The sequence below is a fragment of the Marmota marmota genome, unplaced genomic scaffold (genome assembly GCF_001458135.2).
Source record: "Marmota marmota marmota unplaced genomic scaffold, marMar, whole genome shotgun sequence".
Classification (NCBI taxonomy): Eukaryota; Metazoa; Chordata; class Mammalia; order Rodentia; family Sciuridae; genus Marmota; species Marmota marmota.
The window spans coordinates 8417869-8438798 of NW_026000222.1; the positions used below are offsets into that span (position 1 = coordinate 8417869).

The window sequence follows — 20930 nt, forward strand, 5'->3', positions numbered from 1 at the left end:
TGTACAGGGAAGGGAAGATGGGCAATAGCACAATACCTAGTCCAACCATGTGCTGCCAAGATGTGACAAATGCCTACAGAGCTGCCAGAGATGACTCAAACCATACCTTTTCCTCTTTTGAATGCACAGGATGCCCGATTCCCCACTCTCAAGTCTTCTACCTATTACCAAGTCTTCTGGAATCACTACTCCCAAATCACAAATTAAGTCAGAATTTCAAGGACCCTAAATCTTCCCTGAAACCACATGGGTCCCCCAAATCCTCCCTGAAACCACAAGATCTTCCATACACTCTTACGCCAAGCCTGGCCTCTGTCCAGATCGCCCACAAGGGTGCCCCTGCCCTCAGATGCGCGGCTTGGTCTCCACAACGAGGGTCATCACTCTCCAGAAGCTTCAGCAGCCTTTGCTGACCGTGAATGTTGAAGCTCTGGTCCACGTCAATCAGGAAGTCCTCTTGACAGGCAAAGACATCAGTCTGGTCATCGGCCTTGCTCTCAGAGTGAAAGCAAACTGGGGTATACAGTAGGCTTGTGATTGTTATTCACTGGAATATTAATTCACCAGATGGACAAACGTTGCATGCCAGTGTTAGGGTCTGTAAACAAGTCAAGATGGCGCCTGGCATTTTGCCAGAGGGAGTGGTTTGTGAAGTAACTCCAGCGAGTCATTAAGTGTGGAGATTCCTTATTGGTTGACTGCTGTATCTAGTTTATGCTAATTAAGATAAGCTGTGTGGAATGTATATATACCCCTCCTGTCCTACAATAAACGGCTCCCACTCCTGCTGTATCAATGTACACAAGTTGTTCGTCACCCCCGGGTTATTTTGCTGCAGCTGGACTGCGGCAGATGGTGGCCCATATGGGGAGCCCCGGGACACTCGGGGGTAAGTGACAAAAAAAAAAGCTGCCCGTCCCTAGATAGGATGGGAGCAAATCTGCTTGTCCCTAGGCAGATATGGCGAGAGGAAAAATGGCCATTTTGAGAAAATCGAAAAGATTGATACAGTATGTTTGTGTCTTGTTTTGTCTCAATGTATTGTATTGTCTTTGTGATGAAAATATGGAAGGGGTGTTAAGTAAATTACTAAGGGAAGAAGGCACCCCAGTGGAACCAAGAGCAGTTAGGGCATGTGTTGATAAGAGCCCAGGAACTCTAGTCAGAAAGAAAAAGAAAGTTCAGAAGAAGGAGGATTATCAGGAAAAATACTTTTCGTTACCGGAGGGTGCATGAATCAGCACGGCGGCTGCCACATGCACGAGCTGGTCATGGCGCAGCAAGGACTTTCCAAGCAGCGGCAGCCGGCTCTTCAGCGCCGCCCGGGGAGCAGGACACCACTGTGAGAGCCCAAATCCAAACCTGACCCAGAGGCACAGTCTCTCAGGCTCTTGCTCCCTGTGCCCAGTGGCAGTTTGAGTCCGGAACACTCCGCGGACTCTCCCCGGGGCCATCTGGGGCTGCCCAGGACACTGCAGGCAGAAGACAGCCTGCGTCCCTGAAGTTTGATCATTTCCAAGGCCAGTAACTACAATGGTTCTCCCACACCTGGAAGCTAATGAGTAATGAGCACTATTAAGGCTTATTTCAAATGGAAAAAACCTTGAGATAATGTACTAAATTGTTCAGAAGGTTGTTTTCTTAGCACCTGCTGGAATACTACAGGATTTTCTTTAACATCATTGCTGGAGTTCCTGCCTTCATCCCAATGCTGGTGAGGACGAGGGTGGAAGAATTTCCAGTGTTGCTGAGAACCGGACGAAACTTCGGATCAAGCTAGCTGCCTGCAGAACTTACCTGGACTGTGATTTAAGCTAGCTGCCTGCAGAACTTACCTGGACTGTGAGTTAATCTATTGAGACACTGCTTTACCTGGGCTGAGACAACAAACTGTAATCTACAACAAATTGTAACTCAGTATCTTTGCTAACGGTGTCATTGCCGGTATAATTTTTCCAAGGGCTTCTGCATGGAGCCATCAATTGGCTTGGTATTGTGGCAATTTTTTATCCTCCCCTTCTGCTTGTAGCAGATTGTTTATGGTGTTTGTGTAAAAACCACTATGGTCGTTATTTAAATTAAACAAAAGGGGGAAATGTTAGGGTCTGTAAACAAGTCAAGATGGCGCCTGGCATTTTGCCAGAGGGAGTGGTTTGTGAAGTAACTCCAGCGAGTCATTAAGTGTGGAGATTCCTTATTGGTTGACTGCTGTATCTAGTTTATGTTAATTAGATAAGCTATGTGGAATGTATATATACCCCTCCTGTCCTACAATAAATGGCTCCCACTCCTGCTGTATCAATGTACACAAGTTGTTCGTCACCCCTCCGGGTTATTTTGCTGCAGCCGGACTGCAGCATGCCAGTGTGCGTGAGGGTGTGTATGCCAGGCAGGGGAGACAAGTTACAGCATTATAAGCCAGACTGGAGTCTCCAGAAGAGCCACAGACTGTTGAAGTGACATTTCAGTGGTTTCTAGGTGGGGCTAAAGGAGTCCCCGGAAGAAGGAAACAATAAATGAGCACTCTTGCAGAAACTGCAGAATTATGTTTGGATGCGTGGCCACAGAAAACGGATGTGGGGTTACATGTTTAGGGGCGATCTATGGGGGATGCCAGTGGGGAGGACGATGGAGGAGGAGGAGAAAACAGAAGAAAAGGGGAAGGAGGAGGATGGGAGGACTGAGACAATGACCATGACGACCACAGCAGACATGATATCTGCCTGCTCCATGATGCCCAGACCAAGTTTAGAGCACTTCACACGCAGGGTCTGATTTAACCCTCCCACAATCTTACCCCAGCTCCAGTGCTCAATCTATGTTATGAGGGGAACACTCAGAGTAGTTAAGGAGCACACCAGAGCCCAAGTGGCAGAGCCAGGACTCCAATTTGGGCACCCGTCTGACTCCACAGCCACAGTCGCGATGGCCAAGGATGTGATGGGCGCCCCTCTCATCATCCTCTCCGTTCTTTTCATTAGCTCCCCAGTTTAATTCTGGGCGCCCAGTACAAATCACCACCTTCTGCAACTTCCTTGCAGCTCTGGGTGGCCACAGACATACTGAAGAAATCCGTGGGGTGAACTGCGCCTTCCCCTCCTCCTACCCAGGAAGATGGCTTGAAAGTAGGACAGCCAAGGCTACGGCTCAAGGAAAGACGGATGCAGTCAAGGTCTCAGGGGACATGACAGGCCTTTGCCTCCGGTGGAGTCAGTCAAATCCTAGCTGAGGCAGGTGCCAGTAGACTCCCTTTTCGCATCAGTCACTGCAACCCAGCATGGCTCATGTGGGATCTATTCGTGGACCTGAAACCTGTGATCCAGGTGCATGACAAAACCCAAAATTCTGCCGACTCAGATGGTGATTTTGAAAAAGAAAATAAATACAATCTTCAACTTTCAGACATAAAGTAATTACATGTTACTGAATGCTGTAATGGGGAAGTACAACAAGAAAGGAAGCAATCAGAAAGAGGCAAGGAGTGTTGAGGACAGCACATGCAAATCTTGTCATTTGTAATTGTATTAGCTTCCAACAGCAGCTGTAACAATAGCCACAAACACAAGGGCTTAAACAACATGGTTCTATTCTCCTACAGTTCTGGAAGCCGAAAGTGCAAAATGAGTTTTGTGGGGCTAAACTCAAGCTGTCCACAGAGCTGGGTCCTTCTGAAAGCTCTAGAGGAGGATGCATTCCTCGCCTCTTTCAGCTTCTAGAAGCCTCTACATTCTTAGCTCATAGTTGCACTGTCTCTTCCCCCTCTGCTCATACTGTCACACAGCTCTCCTCCTCTTCTCAAGTCACATCCCCCCTCCCTTCTCTGAGCCAGGCACTCTGGCACACATCTGGAATTTCAGCTTCTCAGGAGGTTGAGGAAGGTAGACCACACATTCAAGGACTGCCTGGGCAATTAAGTGAGACCCTGTCTCAAAATCAAAAAAATAAATAGAGCTAGAGGTGTAGCTTAGTGGTGAAGTCCTTGCCCAGCATGTGCAAGGCCCTGGGTTTAATCCCCAGAACTACCACACACACACATACACAAACACACAAAAAGAGTGCACACGCGCGCGAGAGAGAGCACAAGCGAGCGAGCGAGCACACAAACGAGAGAATACTTATGACAGCACTTAAATTCCACCTGGATAATGCAGGACCATCTCTGCACCAAAGACCCTTCCCCTGATCACAAAGTCCCTGTTCAGCAAGATAAAATTCACAGGTTCCAGGGATTAGGATCTGGATTATCATCAGGGTCAGTTATTCAGTCTACCAGAGTACTCAGTACAGTTGTTCCACAGTATTTATTGCAAATCAAGCACTGCAGCAGCAACGAAGGAGCAGCAGTGAACAAACATTTATTTCCTTACTTCATACAAAGAAACCTTTTATAACACTCTCTGCTTAAGTTATTGGTGAGTCAAGTTCCACCAAGAAGCCAAAGCACATGCATCCCAACAAAAAGAAATATGGTCCAGGATCAAGAAGCTGGAGATATTGTTGGCTTCTTACCATTATCCGACACAGATATGATGGACAGCTGTCACAGGAAACTCTCAAGAAAAGCCTCTGGAGGGAGCAATTGGGTCATGATAAAGACAATACCTGGAGGCCAACAGTGAGAGACACAGTGGGCAACTAGCAGTCACAGCATACAAATGGTGTCCACCAGGAGCTGTGGGGAGAAGGGGATCATGGGATGGAGTGAGGCTCACTTGGAATTGTGGGAAGAAGCCGGCTGGGGACTGGGGAGGAATGGGGCTGAGACTTGTGGGAAAGAATGGGGCTCACTGGGGATTGTTGGAAGGAGTGGGGCTCGCTGGGGATTGTGGGAAGGAGTGGGGCTCGCTGGGGACTGTGGGAAGGAGTGGGGCTAGCTGAATTGTGCAAAGATAATTTCTTGATTCCTGGATCTGGAGTAAGAAATGCCCCTGCTGGCCACAGATGGAAACAAGCCCAGCACAGTGAAATAACATAAATAGAGTGAATAGCTGAGACCACACGGGAGGCCCGTCTTTGGGAAGAGTGCCCAGATGAACTCTCATGCAATCCTGGGGACTTATGTTACTCCCTGCTTTATGACATTCACAGAACAACCCATGGAGCTGCATCTAGAATGAGGTGGAGTCACCATTCCAGAATCTTCTACCATAAAATCTCCAGGGATATCATGGATATCATTATTCTATAACACGTTTTCCCAAATTCTTCCTACCTTGAGTTTTCCTTTGGTTGCTGTTCCTATTTGTATATGAAAGAAGGAAAGAGAAGCCTTTTGTTAAATGTAAATGTATTTAAGCCATAAAAACAAGAATTACTAGAAGGCAATTCCTTCGGAAGCCTTCGTGGTGACTCAGAGACACTGCTCCATGCAGCCTCTGTAGCGAGTGTTGACATAGACATGGCTGAACACACTGTGGAGTGTGCAAACACACTGTGGAGTATGCAAGCACACGTGGCCCATGTGAAGGACATCCCTATTAGGCCTGTTCCCAGACACAGGGGAGAAACGCTTCTTGGTGGTCCAACCACTTAACTTAAACAAAAAGAACTCGGCCAACTTTCATCGATGAGCCTTTCTTCCCACTGAAAAAAAAGAAAATAAAAAATGAGAGTTGTACCGCAAGGTTAATAATGACAGGTTTCAGGTCACTGGCAATTTCTCATTTCAAACTAACTTGAACCATCATCCCTCAAGGGCTGCTTGTTTAATGTGGGCTGCATGGTACCACAGCACTCCTTGGACACCCAAGTGGTGGGCGGAGGGCATTCTGTCACTATACCATTACCAAAAACAGGAGAGCACCACTCCATCCATTAAAAAAAAGGGGCGGGGGAGGGGCTCTTGGGCTTGTGTTTCTCAGAAGACACAGATTTGTTCAGTCTCACAACACGGGCTTCCATCCGTCTGGGGGCTAAATATCCCGGGATCAGAGACTTCAAGCGTCGTCTTTCTCACTGCTGCTTTTCCTCAGATGCTGGTTTCTCTTCACAGTGGTCCCAGGACACATGCAGAGGCTCCATCCTCCTGGCCACTGTGAGGGGAAGCTGGAGGGACAGGAGGACACCAGCTCCCTGCTCCTTTACTCTTCAGGGCATCTCCCTGGCAAGGCAGGAGCATGATAGCCGCTGGAAGGCCCTGTTCACAGACCAAAGGATCCATTGTCGATGTGAATCAAGCCATGGAGTCAGGCCCACAGCCATCTACAGTCAAGAGGACTGCAAACCCATAACCATGGAAGAGACAGAAATTCAGATGGGGGTGTAGGAGGTGGTGATGACGGCCCTGTGCTGCTAAGTTCCCAGTGTGTGTTACCAGGCAAGGAAGGATAGAAGGAAGTGGTGGGAAGGGAGAAGAAAAGAAAAGGAGGGGAGAGTAACACAGGGGTCATGTAAGCTGCCTCGTCCTCAACAGTATCAAAATCACAACTGTAGGTGGCTTTTGTTCCTACTTCTAGGAACTGACCTCTGGATCCCACTTCCACTGACACTTCTACCACTGATAGGCAGGTCACATAAAATGTGTACAAGGTTGCTCATTATGGTATTTGTAATCACAAAATAATGAAAACAACCAGACATTCATCAACACACCATGAATACGGAAATAAATTACAGGATGACACTGCAAGGGAATATCAGGAAGTTGCATGCATCTATGTTACTTCTCCTTCTGTCATGATGTGGAAGGATCTCTAGGAGATACCCTATGAGGCATATGCTGGTGTGAAAGACAGATCTCTAAGAGCCATCTCAAACAGGGTCAACTTCTAAAAATGGTTTCCAATCGTTATATTTCAGTGACAGGAGAAAAAAATGTTATCTTGATAGTAAAGGATTTAAATTTATTGGGTAGCTGAAAATGGTTACTGAATTGAAATTATACAGTAATGAATCATTTCCTGAAACAGTCAGGCCATTAGTAACGCCACTGCATAGAGAACTATTCAGAGATGTCAGAGGAAGAGAGAGAGAGAGAATTGTAAAGACTGCCCAGAAAATTATTCCTAAATGGAGATACCTTCTAGAAGATTAATTTACTTTTTAAAAAGAAGCGAAAATTGAATAGACTTCCTGATTACTGCTGGGGAAAAAATAAAGCTTGCTCCTAATTTCTGCTCAGTTCCTTTTGTTTTAAGTACTGCCATTGACGAGTAACGTGGTAATGCATGTTTCTCAGCCTTTTCTGTGATGGGCAGCTGTCATTGTCGCTGAGCCATCTAGACGGCAGCACATCCTGGACTTGGTAAGATGGCGCCTGCCTTGTCTTGACACACAGCAGGCCCAAACCTTAACCAAGTCCTTAGATCTCAGCCTTGATGACTTGCTTGATAAGAAATGGTTTTTCCGGCCACAGCTGAACAGATGTGGAAGAAAGCAGCAACACTGTAAATTGACTCAGGATGTTGGTTTGTACTTTCAGGACCATCTATTCCTTCCCTTTCTTGTTTTTATTAATAAAGGCAGGTTCCTTACACTTTTGTCCTGCAGAACATGTGTATGCCAAAGACTCCAGGGTGACCAAGAGCCAGGCACAGCGGGAGGAGAGCTCACTGGGGAATTCCAGAGCACAATGGAACCTCCAGTTCCCATCAAACGCCCCACGTAACAAGTCCCCTTGTGGCCCCCACTGAGTAGCATCCACAGGGCCATCCTGGGGTTCAAAATCCTCCAGCCCAGAGCCTTTGCTTCCACTCTGCTGGGTCCCTGACAAGCTAGTGAGAACAGAGGCCCACCCCAGATCTCAGGGACCTGCTGCTTAGCTTAACTTGGAGATGCTCGCCTTCATGTCCCCTAGGCTCCTGCCAAACCAGCAAGCCACCTAAAACCCTACTTATCTTTTCTGATGTAAACCTTGATCAAGAGAAAGGAGGAAGAAGAAGAAAAAGGAGGAGGAAGAAGGGGGAAGAAGACAACAGAAGCTACAGTGTAGGCGGAGAAGCCAACATTTACTGACCACTCACTACAGCCCAGGGACAGTGTTCAACAATTCCATGTGTGGTTCTGGTTGATCCTCACAATCTAGGAGGTAGAGATGGTTATTAATCCCCCTTTATAGGTGAGAATACTGAGTCCCAAAGACTAAGCAAACTTTCCAGATTGCTTGGGCCATAAGGGGCAGACTCAAGATACATACCCACATCTCTCCAAACCTGGATGCCTGAAGGTTTATGTACTCTGTCAAACGTGGTCTTCAATGGCAGTCCTCTTGCCTAGAGATGAGAGATGACGTCTCATCTCTTAGCTCCAGATCCTCTCTTGGCATTAAGGCATAGTTCTATAAGCCATTCATGGTCACCCCATATGAAAAGATGGCTCCTTCCCAAATCATATTGGCTTCTTTGTTCCACATTTAAGGCTTTCAAAAGCAAGGGTTTTATCCTTCCCAACATATTATTAGGGCAGGGACCATGAATTTTGTATTTCCCCATGCGTAGGTCTCTATGGACACCCTACTTGTTGATTGAAAAAAAAACAAACACTACACTCTATCCACCCAGCATGCCGTCTCTCACATGGTGCCATCCATGTTTGGTGGAAGGATGGAACTCCTGAGGAGTTTATTAAAAAAATACACTGCATTAGTTAGGAAAAAAAAAAACATTCATTCAGTCCACAGTGTGTTCAAATTGATCTGACTCCAGAATCTACTTGAAATTGTCAGACTGTCTCTTAGGAGGAAACTAAATGTTATATTTTTTGGCATCAAATGGAAATCACTCCTTAATATAGTTCTACAAATGACAGACTCAGGGCGTATTTTTTTTCCAAATTCTCCACCCAACGTTGTGGGGGATGCTGTTGGCAGGCTCCCTGTGCAATGCCATAATTAGCAGAAAATGGAAAAATCCAAGAAATATGGGGCCATGGAACAGGGTTCAGGGACCCAAGCAACTGTTGATCCACGCAAAGATCAAAGCAGCACCGAAACCATTCTCAGATTGACACAGCTGCATGCTCCCTGTGAGAGCCATAAAACAAACACAATCTGGACAGGAGGGAGAGGCCTTGTGATCAGGAGCGTGTGGGTGTCAATGACTCCCCAGGACATCAAGCAACCCCAGAGGCTGGAGGTCACCGCACTGCAGGACTAGAAAAAGAAGCCTGTGCTCTTCTCCCATGCAGGGAGAAGACATATTTTTATTGGGCCAAAAAAAAGAAAAAAAAAAAAAAAAACCTCACCAATTCAGCCTTCTACAAGATAATAAGAAAGAGGGAAGAGGAACATTAGCATATGCAAAAACGCTCTTGAGCTTCATAACACCAACTTAAAAGTGAACTGGTCAAGTCTTAATAATCGGGGGATGAGAAACTCCCGGCTCCAGCTTGTCTTGTTGAGTTGCTGTGTACAGCACCCGAATGAGACCCAGAGCTCTGAAAACTCCTTTAGGTACATAAATTCCTAAACTAAATAATAACAAAGCCATATGTTACTGTATTTTTAGATATGAATTGCTGTACAATGCACAAACACCACAGCAGCTCCCTGCTATCATTTGGATTCATTAAAAATAAAATCATCTCATAAGCCTGCAAATGTTTTTATTTATTTATTTATTTTTGCATTACACAACTTCCATATTTCCCTTGTGTAAAGAAGTATAATTTCTTTACATGGTTGTTCTCAATGTCTTGAATTTGATACACATGTAATATTAGAAAATGAAAATTATATATATTTATATATACACACACATACATACGAATTCCTTTTTTCATGTATTAGAAAACAATATGTTTTGCTTATTAAAGGCGCCAATATAAATGCTATAAACCATGAAATTACCTTTGAGCCCTTCCTGAAATAACCAGTTCACAAACAAATGATCCATGCGAAAGGCACAGGGAGATTACAATAATAAGACTAAGTTACATTTTCATTTCAGGGTTGTTTTTTTTTAAATGTAGAAAAGTATTATTACCACAAAGTGACATCTAAGGCAGGTACATCCAATTTATGTAGGAAATAACGAAAAACACAAAATTGAGCAAAATAAGGGCCTGACCCATTTTCAAAATGTGATATAGAATTCATATTTACAAAGAAATTATCTCAACAAAAGAATCTTAAGTCTTTTCACTTTGGAGAGCTATTTTAAAAGCACTGATGGCAAAAGCATTTCTCTAAAGTAACTTTGGTGCATTTTATAGTCAGAAAATGAGAGTCTCTCCTGGTGATGCCAAAAGAACTTGTGGATGGCAGAGACCTTGCCAATTAGCTGCAAAAGACGCTTGGCCCATGTGACACCCAAACCAGCATCACTGACGTCACCTGGTAACTTGCTTGAAATGCAGATCTTTGGATCCCACTATAGAAGCTCTGAAATGAAAACCTTGCAGGTGGAGCCCAGAGATGTGTGTTCTGGAAGGTCCTCACGGGACGCTGAGGCATGCAGTGCCTCATCCTGACAACATGAACCCCGGCACTGGAGAAAAACATGACATCTCCTCTGAGATCCTGCCTAGAGAGTCTCCAGTGGTTCCTGGGAGCTGCTCTCCAAGTCACCAACGCCCTTTCCTCTGTATCCAGAAAATGACAGCATGTCAGTTGACTGGCATGCTTTGGCACAAATTGATCCTTGCCACTCCCTCTGTCCCAGCATATTTAATCGGTGAATCTACAGATAACACATCTTCAGACATGACCTGGGAAGAAGTGAGAGCTGTGGTTCTGACCAAGGCCAAGAGGACAGGAGACTCCTGAATTCCTCCAGGTCTTCCTGCAGGAGCCGTCTACAAAGCCATCTGTCTTCCTTGGGCCAGATCTTGTTCTTGACCCATTCGTTCATCACTCCTCCATGTAATCCCTCAAAAAACACTGTTGGGTTCTGTCTTCTCTCTCTCCCTCCTCCCCTCCCACTCCCTTCCCCTCCCCCTCCCTTCCTCCCCTTCCCTAAAAGTGTGCTCATGTGTGCACTCACATGTGTTTTCCTCATGCTGGAACATCATGTCACACTGCCCCTTCACAGAGAGGTATTATTACGTGTGTGTTGACAGCTGGATTAGGATCTCCATTGACCAGTGGGGGACACATATACACAGAGATCAGTGTAATCCAGTGAGGTGAGTGTAAAACAAAAACAATTAAGGAGCCACACATACAACAGAACCAAATCTCATCAGTCATGTGGAAACTGGCCAGATCAGGGAAGGGAAGAAAGGTGAGCCCCAGCCACGGCAGAGAGTGAACCCCAGTTTTCTTGCATGGATGGGGCTCACCGGTTGCAAGCTTTTTAAGGCAGGAGGTGGGCCTCCACACCTCTGTTTCTCCAACCTAAGCTCTGGACTTGGCTCAGAGATGCTGAGTCAGGGCCAGCAAAAATTAAACTGGACAAGTGGTCAGGAAGTCACTGAAGGTGGTCAGCTCTCGTGGGAGGACAGTACTTAAGGCTCCAACACAGAAAAGGAGAAAAAGGAGCCACCTCACCCACGGGCCAGCAGCAGAGGGATGGGTAGAGGCTCAAGGACAGGACTCTGTGGGAAGAAAACTGCAAAGCATGGAGAAATCCTGAAGAAGGCTGTGAGCCACTTTTTAGGAAGGTGTTATGGTTTAATACCATTTGTCCTCCAAAACCCAAGTTGGAGTTTTATTCCCACCGTACGATGTTAGGAGGGTAGAAACTTAATCCAGATAGTATGTTCACAAGTGGGGCATATAGAAAGTGGTCAGGATTAAAGGAGGGTATCAGGATGGGGCCCCCATGATGGAACACCGGTAGCTTTATAAGAAGAGACAGACCAGAGAACACACAGGTGTGCTCCACGTCCCTAGACGTGTGATACTCTGTGCCACCTGGACTCTGCCAGCAAGGAGACCATTGCCAGATGTGGCCCTTCAACCTTCAAGAAGAACCCTGAGCCAAAATAAACTTGCTTTTCTTATAATTTACTCAGTCTGTGGCACTGCATTATTGGCAACAGAAAACAGACTAACATAAAAGATCTTGAATGAAAACAAAGGTTCTTTTGCACTTGGATGAGCTCCTACCAGAGCTGACCAGAGCAGGCTGGAACCAAAGGTCTGCAGTCTGTGAAATGCTTCCTGCTCAACACTCTCCACCAGCATGGAAGTGGAAAGAACATCCCACTGTCCACTCCTGCTTAGAGGAGAAGATGACTGACCATACATCTTAGAACCACTGGAAGGAAGAGGGTAGAGGCGGAGGTAGGAGTGGAAGGAGGAATGGAGGACACATAACCTAGTAAAACAGTGCCAGGTGATACACAGAGGAGAAAGATGCCGCTAGACGTCTGTGTCACAAGACGCCAGCACTCAGTTATAAAAAGTGGCAGGAGAGAAAGCAAAAATAATTAACCTTCACCACCTGCTAACTATGCACCACGCAACTCCCTGGGAGTCTCACAAATGTCCTCCTTCCTGATTCCTGCCACAACCCTCAGAGGTAGGTGTAAGATCCCTGCTTTGCATCTGAGTTAACTAGTGGCTCAAAGAGGTGAGGCCATTCGCCTGCAGCCACAAAGTTAAGATGGGGGCAGGGTGGGGTGTCCGCAGTCTGACTCCAAAGTCCAAGAAGAAAGTAGCCCACATCAGTGAGAAGAAGGCAGGCTCTGACATCTTGGGGGTTAAAGTGGCAGGCAGAGCAGGGCTTAACCAGAGCATGCCCACCAAGGGGGTTCTCCACGAGGCTCTGAAACTTCTGAACATCCTGGCAGGGTACCTTTGGCCCAGATCACTGGCCTGAAGATTCTGAATTGGCATCCTCACCATTCTAACACATCTGTAAATTCCTTACCAAGCACTTTGATCACCTGAGTGTTCAGCTACCCAACTTAGACCTGTCTGAATCCTTTGGGCACTCCGAACATTTTAGGGTAAGAACACATTTAAACTAAATGGAATTCCTGCCTTATCGAGCAGTTCCAGGATTCAGGATTGCTCCATCATGTAAAAAAAAAAAAAAAAAAAAGATTTTTCTCTTCCTTTAAAAAAAAATTATACATTTTATATATGTATATATATGGAGCAATCATTTGAGTTAATCCTAATTTGAAGTATTCTAGGTCCAAAAGATAGTTATTTGGACCATATAAATACTGTGTGTGGGTGTAACGGGGATTGCATGCATAGCTATAAAAAATACTTGGCTCTGTTATTTTCTTGAAATTGCTGTGTTGTTACCATTTTTATTGAGTTAATTAAAAGACCATAAAAATCAATTCAAACATGTTTGCAAACAGATTTTCAAGTTTCATAAACTCTGTTCAGTTGTTAGACCAAAGATAAGAAAATGACAGGCATCTCTCTTCCCACAGCTGTACTGTGGTCACTCTTTCGTTCAACTGGCCAGCCACCGTCTCTCATTTTGGTCCAAACACTGAGACAGGAGAAGGCCCTGTCCTAAGGGCACCATCAGTTTGGTGAGAGGCAGGAACTGAAGGGCCTCAGCAGTTCAGTGGGTGGCAAACTTTTCTACAGGGGTCCAGAAATAAGTAGGATGAAAAGAGCATAAACAAGACACAGACACGAGAGCATGGCCAAGTTCCAATGACACTTTACTGACAAAACTTGCATTTCATATATGTTTATGTGATACAAAATATTCTTTTGATTTTTTAAAATACCATTTATAAATGTAAAACCATCCTCATCTCACTGGTCACACCAGAAAAAAAAAAAAATGCTCACAGAACCTGATTTAGACTATTACACAGGGACAGGTGCCTCCTATGGTTGACCTGATACCCAGAAGATGTGGGAATCCTCTGCTGCTCAGTCCACCGGGCTTCTGTATCAATGAGAAGGCATCTCCTCAGCGCACAGAGGCAATGCCCCCTGCCCCAGCCCCCTGGCCCCGCCCACAGTTAGCTATCAGACTCTGCTCAAAGATGGTGGCTTGCCTGGTTCCAAGCTATGGTCTTTGGTGACTTGCCCTACCCCCTGGTGGCCTTGGAAATTTGCTCCAACTTGATAAAGTGCTATTTTTTTTTTTAAATAACCCTTGTGCGACTCGGATAAAAAGCCAAAGCAATCCTTTTTGATGAAGAAACATTAGCCCACAGATGGAAACCTGGGGATCCAAGTTACTACCAGAAGGCAAGTTTCATGGTCAGCTTCTAAAACCACCCAAACAGCCGTCTCCAGCAGAAACGAGAAGGGGCCTCTACGTATTCCCAGGTTCCTTATCCTGCCTCAAAAGCTGAATGTCAGCCACCAGCCAGCTCAGTTGTAATGACAGAAACATAGCTTAGTTCCTGCAAGTGGCCTTCAGTGGGCAAATGTTCAAGCACATTAAGGTTTTAATATAATTATAATTATAAAACATGTTCAACCAATTAACCACAAATATGCTGTTTATCTGAAAGGCTGCCAACACTGTGAAATGCAGTCAAAATAACATTAGGCTGCGGTCCTTGTGCAAAGAGTACACATGGAATCAAAAGAGATCAGAAGCAAAAGGCCAAAATAAATATTTTATCTGATATTTTATGAATATTTCTTCATATGCCAGATTAAAAAATGTCATCTCAACTTCCCATATATTTACTTGATGAAATCAGATTAAGTAAGTTCATGACACTGTTGAAAAACATCATAAACCAGAGAGAGAGAGAGAGAGAGAGAGAATTTTGTAAATCTTGGCTTCCATAACACTAACCTTATAAGTTAAAAAAAAAAAAAAAAAAAAGTTGTCAATCAGAACAAGCCGTATTTTCAAAGTGGTTTAGAAACTTCTCGGTGCTCCATCTGTCTTTCTTAGTTATATCCTATAAGAGTTTAAGCAAAATTAAACTTTGAGCAACTAAATAACATAAGCCTTCTCATAACTTTCCCTGACCAAAGAATTAAAAAAAAGAACCTAGTTGAACAGTTTGTATATATACAATTTGTACTGCTGTAAAAGCATATTTTGAAAAGTGCTCCCTAAATAATTAAGCTATTCCTTTTACCATACTTCCTATATTACAGAAGTCATTTTCCCACCAAGAATCAATAAGTCATTCTTCACGTCAGTCATTTTTCTCCATTTAACGGAATGGACTAAAGTCCGACACGGCAAGTTACATTACCTTTGAATTATGTGTGTAATTTAAAATTCAAAGTACTGCGCTAAGGAGCTTTTTAGACTGACCACTCTACACTCGCTTCATAAATACGGGGCCTCGCAGACCCTTGTGACAGATTTACCGAACAGCAGCAGCTTGAGACGGTGGAAACCGGGCCCTACAGGAACGCTGCTCTGTAACAATGCGGCCAGCACGATTCCCTTTCAGAGGCCGCACAAAGCAAACCATCATACATCATTCACCAGGAAACGACACTGGGGTTCGGGATTAATGGTAAAGCCATTCTCGGGCATCTTAGCTTTAATTACAAATAAACACGTGGGCAGATATTGACCTGTCTACTCAGAGTGCTCCCGAGGCCCCGCTGCCAGGAGGGCTTTGTCGGACCAAGCCCCAGGCCTCTGACTGAATTTCAAATGCAGACATCCCAAAAGAGGGATGTGAGGGAAAGACTGTCACCAGGTAGCTAACCAAACCGTAGAGGGGGGAAAGTACAGAAAGAGAGAAGGAGGAATGAAAATCTATCTGTCCCACGTTAAAATTAAAGGAGGGTGACTTTTATACCCTGGAACTGAACTCATGGGCTGATGTACTTGATTATAAAAACAACGCAATGACCTCATTCGTCACCAAAATAACAATCAAGCGACTCTTGGAAACGTCGGTGAACATTCTTAAATTTGTGAGGCTGAGACTCACACTGGAGGCTGGGAAAACTTTTACAAACACCTGTCTGGTAAACTCTGTCCCTCTCTGTAGCCCCTGACACCTTACTCAAGACCTCAAGAGAACCAAACCATCCTCGAGGGGGTAAAGCAAAGTGAGACTTCGTACCACTGAAGCTTCCAACATAGTTTTATTTTGAAAATACCAGAGTGGCTGTGATTTTAGAATTGGGATCTGGGCGTGGAGAGCTGGGTGTCTTCTCCTTCCCCTTGCTCTAAGAGGACTCCTTTACCTGCAGGGAAAGGTAGCTTTTTTCCTGTGCCCTGCCACAGGACAGGGGTGCTCCTCTTGGGAAAGCACCACATGGGACCCCAAGGCTGGAGGTTTCTCCACGGGGTCAACATAGGAAGAGCGGCCGCCCCGCTCCGTCTGCTGCCCTGAAGCTAAACGCTCTTTTTATTTTTTTAATTCCTTTTTTCATTAGCAAGTAATTCCGGGACCCGGTTCACTTTCTCTGATGTGGAACAATCGCAGCCCATTCCGCTTTACTAAATCACTCCAGGACGTGCATTTTTGGGGTCATCAAAAATCAACTCTCCTTGCTGAGGTTTTATTCCTGCCAACTTAGCACTCTGAAAACAAATCACTAAACACGCCTTAAAAGAAATCTTTAGCTCTCATGTGTTCAAGTTCAACGTCAGCATGGCCTGGAGCTGGGAAGAAGCAGACTGGCAAAGTTCCTCTGCCAGCGCTGCGTGGGGCTGGACCCTCCCACACTCCCCGACAGCTGCCCCACATGGACACTCACTGAGGGCTGGTGAGAAGAGCAGAGCCTTCCCACTGAGAGGGGGTGGGGGCCTTTGCAGGGCAACACTCAACAATCTCAAGCGGGGAGAGACCTTGAGGGTAATTTTTTTCTTCCTACTCCCAAGATGATGTTATTTGTCTTTTCCGTTTGGACTTTTTTCCTCACTTGAAAATTGTAGCTATCTCCCACCCAACTGACAGCGACTTGCCTGTGAATCAGTCTCTCTGAGTACGGATACTCTATGAGAGGCCCTATAAATCAAGACCCAACGTGATCACTTCACATAAAAGGAGGTTCTGTATAAATGAACCGATATTCTGGGAATTCTCTCTCCAGAAGGATTATATCCAGGGAAGCAAAATACGTAGGATAAAGGGAGATTGTGCAAGTGCTGTCTGGCTCCTTATAGGGAAGAAAGGCTCAGGACACTGTCCTGGAGAAATCAGGTGGCATATGCTCTGTAGTGAGAGGAGGGCAAGAAATGCAGCCTTCTCCTTTACAGAGAAAACACTGCATTGTGGAGAGAAGCCACCTACACCATACTCAGGCCACCCTCGAACCAGTCGCTGGAACAAATGTGGCTTTCATTGTGATAAGGTGCACATCCTCCTCAGAGCCCCGGCGACATTCACCCTATCACTCTGTAATGAATTTCATATATGTACGTGTTGCTGAAGGAAAAAAGGTAACTCATAAATAATTCAACACACAGTCTCCTGCCAACTGATCATACATTGTTCGTGTTTCACCTGCCATATTAAATAAAAATTAAAAAGTGTTTCCTCTTTTCATTTAAAAACTGAGCTGTAATTGGAGATGACCACACAAAGTGTCTTGAATGCAAAAGGCAGTCAAAAAAATGTTGCTTAAGTTGCTTAAAATACTCAGTAGGAATGGCTAAATTAAGGGGAAAAAATGTGAGTTAAATCTTAGGGAAACGTTGATCTTAAATTATGTCCTTAAAACTGCTTTACCTTAAAATCTGTATTAAAATAATGAAAAATCAAAGAATTTCATCTCAAACTTAGGAAAAGACAGGCTGCACTAATTTCTCTGCACTGGCATAATAAATTAGAACACACCTGAGATCCTTCTTTTCAAGCTTTTGTGAATAATTCTTACAAAACTAATCTTTATAATAATAATTAGAGAAAAAAGATTAGAAACCTATTCCAATAAAATTATAAAAACCAATCTAACCTTCTTGCTAAGATCTGACTTTGCAAGTCAAAATCAGAGCAGAGGGACCCTTTTCCTGGCCTCTTCCCTTTCAGCCTGCATATTGATTGACACTGTCCCTGGCTGAACCACTGAAGACAGAGCAAGCACACTTAGGGCCCTAAACTGCAATAGAAACAAAACAGAACACACAGCAATAATCATGCCACTTCTAAGAAATGACAGCACACAGAACTGTTTTGTTCCACAGTGATGAGACAGTTCCTGTTGAACTACGTGTCTCTCTGGACTACTCAGAGGGGTAAAAGGTAAAGTAACTTTTGTATCTCTAAAAGAGAAAATTTAGTATTTGCCAAGACTAAGCATTTGAAAAGAGGTGGCCACCTGGTTAAAGATCATGCTCCAAATACTTACACTGGCAGCTTCTTTCCACAGACTTAGGTTTAAGGTGAGTCATACCTTGCATAACAATAAGAAACAAGGGTTTTAAAAGAAATGAAAAATAGAAAAGCTCAACTGTAGGAAGCATCAGACTTGGTTCACCCCAGTAGAGAGGTGTTTTCTGGCCAGTCCTGACCTGTTTTCTAAACTCCATGCAGATGTTTTGAGTGGCCCAGGTCAGGTCTGCCACACCTTGTCCAGTTACATCACCACATGGCTGTTCCCTTCCTCTTTAAGGGGAGAGAAGCCACTACCATAAGGGATGGGTACTCCGCATGACAAGCAGCTCACACACAAAAACCAAGATTCTGGTCAGCTTGATTTTAAAATCTGAAGTTTTTTTTTTTTTTTTTTTTTTTTTTTTTAAGTAAAGGTAAATTACCTAAGAACATGTCGAGGGCTTATAAAGCGGATATCCCTTAAGAAGAGCAGAACACCTTGGACTTGCCTCTGACACCCTGTGGTACTCATGAGGGTCAGGTACATGCAGCATTAAGGAGCTCTCTGAGCCTTTTCTCTTCTTTTGTTTTCTTTTTTCTGTTTGTGTGTTTGCTTTTTTGTTTTGTTTTTTGCTGTTCCCTTTTAATTTTAAAAGTCTGCCCAAATATATTGCTTATAAATCAAAAATCAAAAATGCATCAATTGAAACTAGTTATTTTCCCTTTTTAGGGGGAAAAAGAATCTAGTTCTAGAATCCAACAATTACATTTTACTTAATTACAAAGACATAATGTATTCTTTTTCTGGATCCACAAGAGACAGGAGGACTGTAATTTTTATCGCATGTTAAGTTTTCACTGAATCACAATATTATTAAGCTTTAAATCAGAGGATTGGTTCCTTCGGCTAAGCCTAACAATACTGGAAAGTAAAAAGGGGAAAAAACCACCTCATCTGGGGCTGTAATATTTGCTGAAAAAAATCTACTTCAAAACATTAATCAAATTTTTCGCCTACTGGGCAACCATATGGTATAGCAGCATGTGAATCTCACAAACTTGCTGATCTCCTGTAACTGGGTGCAATTAATTACGCTGGCTGCATCCATCTCTTGGATTTTCGCCTTGTGAAAAAAAAGTATTTATTGCAACAGCTTTTACAAAACAAGGGAATGAAAATCACAATTGATTAATGAGCTGAATGGAAATATTTCCGTTAGCAGATTTTTTAAAATGAATAAGGATTAATACCATGGATGGGAATGAACACACGTCGAACTCGCTTGTATTTTTGGACCCCCCAAAAGGTAGAGGAAGAGTGGGTAGCTATGGTGCTGGGAGCTGTAACATGCATAATTCACTAGCAGGCTTCAGATCGCAAGTAATAAAGCCCTAAACTGGTGAAGTAATAAAGAGGTTGGCTTTACAAGATACTATCCTGGGAGACAAAAAGCTTGTTCTTTGATTTGAAAACACAGATATTAAATACTCGGTGGGTGAGGAACATTATAGGCCTGACAAAGAAGAGAACAGAGAAAGCTCTTAGAAGCAGGCAGCCTACTTTGTCCTTAGCTATTTAGGCCCCCAAATTGCTTCACATATGGTCCGATTACTGTTTTAGGACCCCGCCATAAAACCAAATGTTCCAGAGTAAGTCAGAACAGTATCACTGTCCTTCCCTGCTGGCCGAAGGTGTGAACACTGAGCATCTGGGCAGCTTCCCCAGGCATGAAGAGCCTGATTCCTTGTCTGTATGATGGTCACAACCCCTCCCTCATGGGGAAGAAATAATGGGCCCACGGCTGGAGGTCTACTGAGGCATGGGTGCACTTTGGTGCTTTCCGGAACCGCCCACTGGATTCAAGACCACCCTCTCTAGGCAAGCATTACAACATTATTTTAAGAGCATCCTGACCTCCGGGACACCAGTTCTGCTGTCTCTAAAGCAACAGAAGAAGAGGAGACTGGTCCAACATCTTGCCAGTTGTTACTTAAGAAAAAAATCCAAATACTCAACGTAAGTGGAAGAAATACGTAAGTTTGAAAGACCAACTACTGTTTCACTTTTGTAAATGATGAAGGAGAAAAGCTATTAGGGCCAGCTGGGTAATGCAACTCACATGCCAGCCTCTCCAACTCCTGGGTCTACTGTATTTCAGCATTTACAGGACATTCTGCAAAGGGCTTCGTTAATGAGAACTTCCTGTCCTGGTGTTAATGTCCCCGTGGTAAGTGTGGTCAACATAGGTGATTCCTGCTATCAGAGAAATCATCAACAGCAGAGAGTGTCTGGGTAAAAGGTAACAACACTTTATAATGTGTTATAATGTGTTTACATGTGTTATCATGTAAATTTGGAAATTTTGATGTGAAGGACAAAAATAACTTCCTGCACTTCAAATCAGCAGGCATGTCCAGGTGGGCAGGAGATACAAAAAAAAATGATTTTTAAAATCTTATTAAAAATTGAGAATCGAAGACACTTTATAATCAAAAGAGCCACTGTTTTGAAGAAACCTCCAACCAGTGGAAAGTAGAGGAGATTACTAAGAAAAGGTGCTTGGCTTGGAGAAGTAAAAAACATAATGATGATAATAAAAATCTAACAGGAAGTGGGTAGTCCAACTCCTGAACCCTGTGACCCCTCGAGTATGCCATCGGCCACTACCAACTCCCCAGATGATCTCCAAACCCCTCCTACCTATGAAAGGGCTGTTGGCTTAAAAGTTTAAAGAGCTAACAAAATGTTTTAACGAGATACAAATCTCAGAGATCATTAATCAATATGTTCAATGTTATTTGTGATAATTCATCATGACATGATATTAATGTGTTACTGTACCCTTCAGAGGTGAGATTAATGCAAATGAGCC

The 20930-nt window shown here is 44.1% G+C and overlaps 1 protein-coding gene across 6 annotated transcripts in view; it reads right to left on the bottom strand.

Annotated features, from left to right (window-relative positions):
• Wwox (WW domain containing oxidoreductase) overlaps positions 1-20930 on the bottom strand; it is an 875116-nt gene that overhangs the window by 706183 nt on the left and 148003 nt on the right. Inside the window, exons 6-7 of one of the 6 annotated variants that reach the window (XM_048792600.1) lie at positions 8135-8210; positions 4528-5583 (exon numbers count right to left, since the gene is read on the bottom strand). The exons of 3 other annotated variants lie outside the window; for them this stretch is intronic. In XM_048792600.1, coding sequence (XP_048648557.1) covers positions 5561-5583; positions 8135-8210 — 99 coding nt within the window. In that variant the 3' untranslated portion in view covers positions 4528-5560. 2 more of the 6 variants (XM_048792602.1, XM_048792598.1) reach the window with 2 other exon arrangements.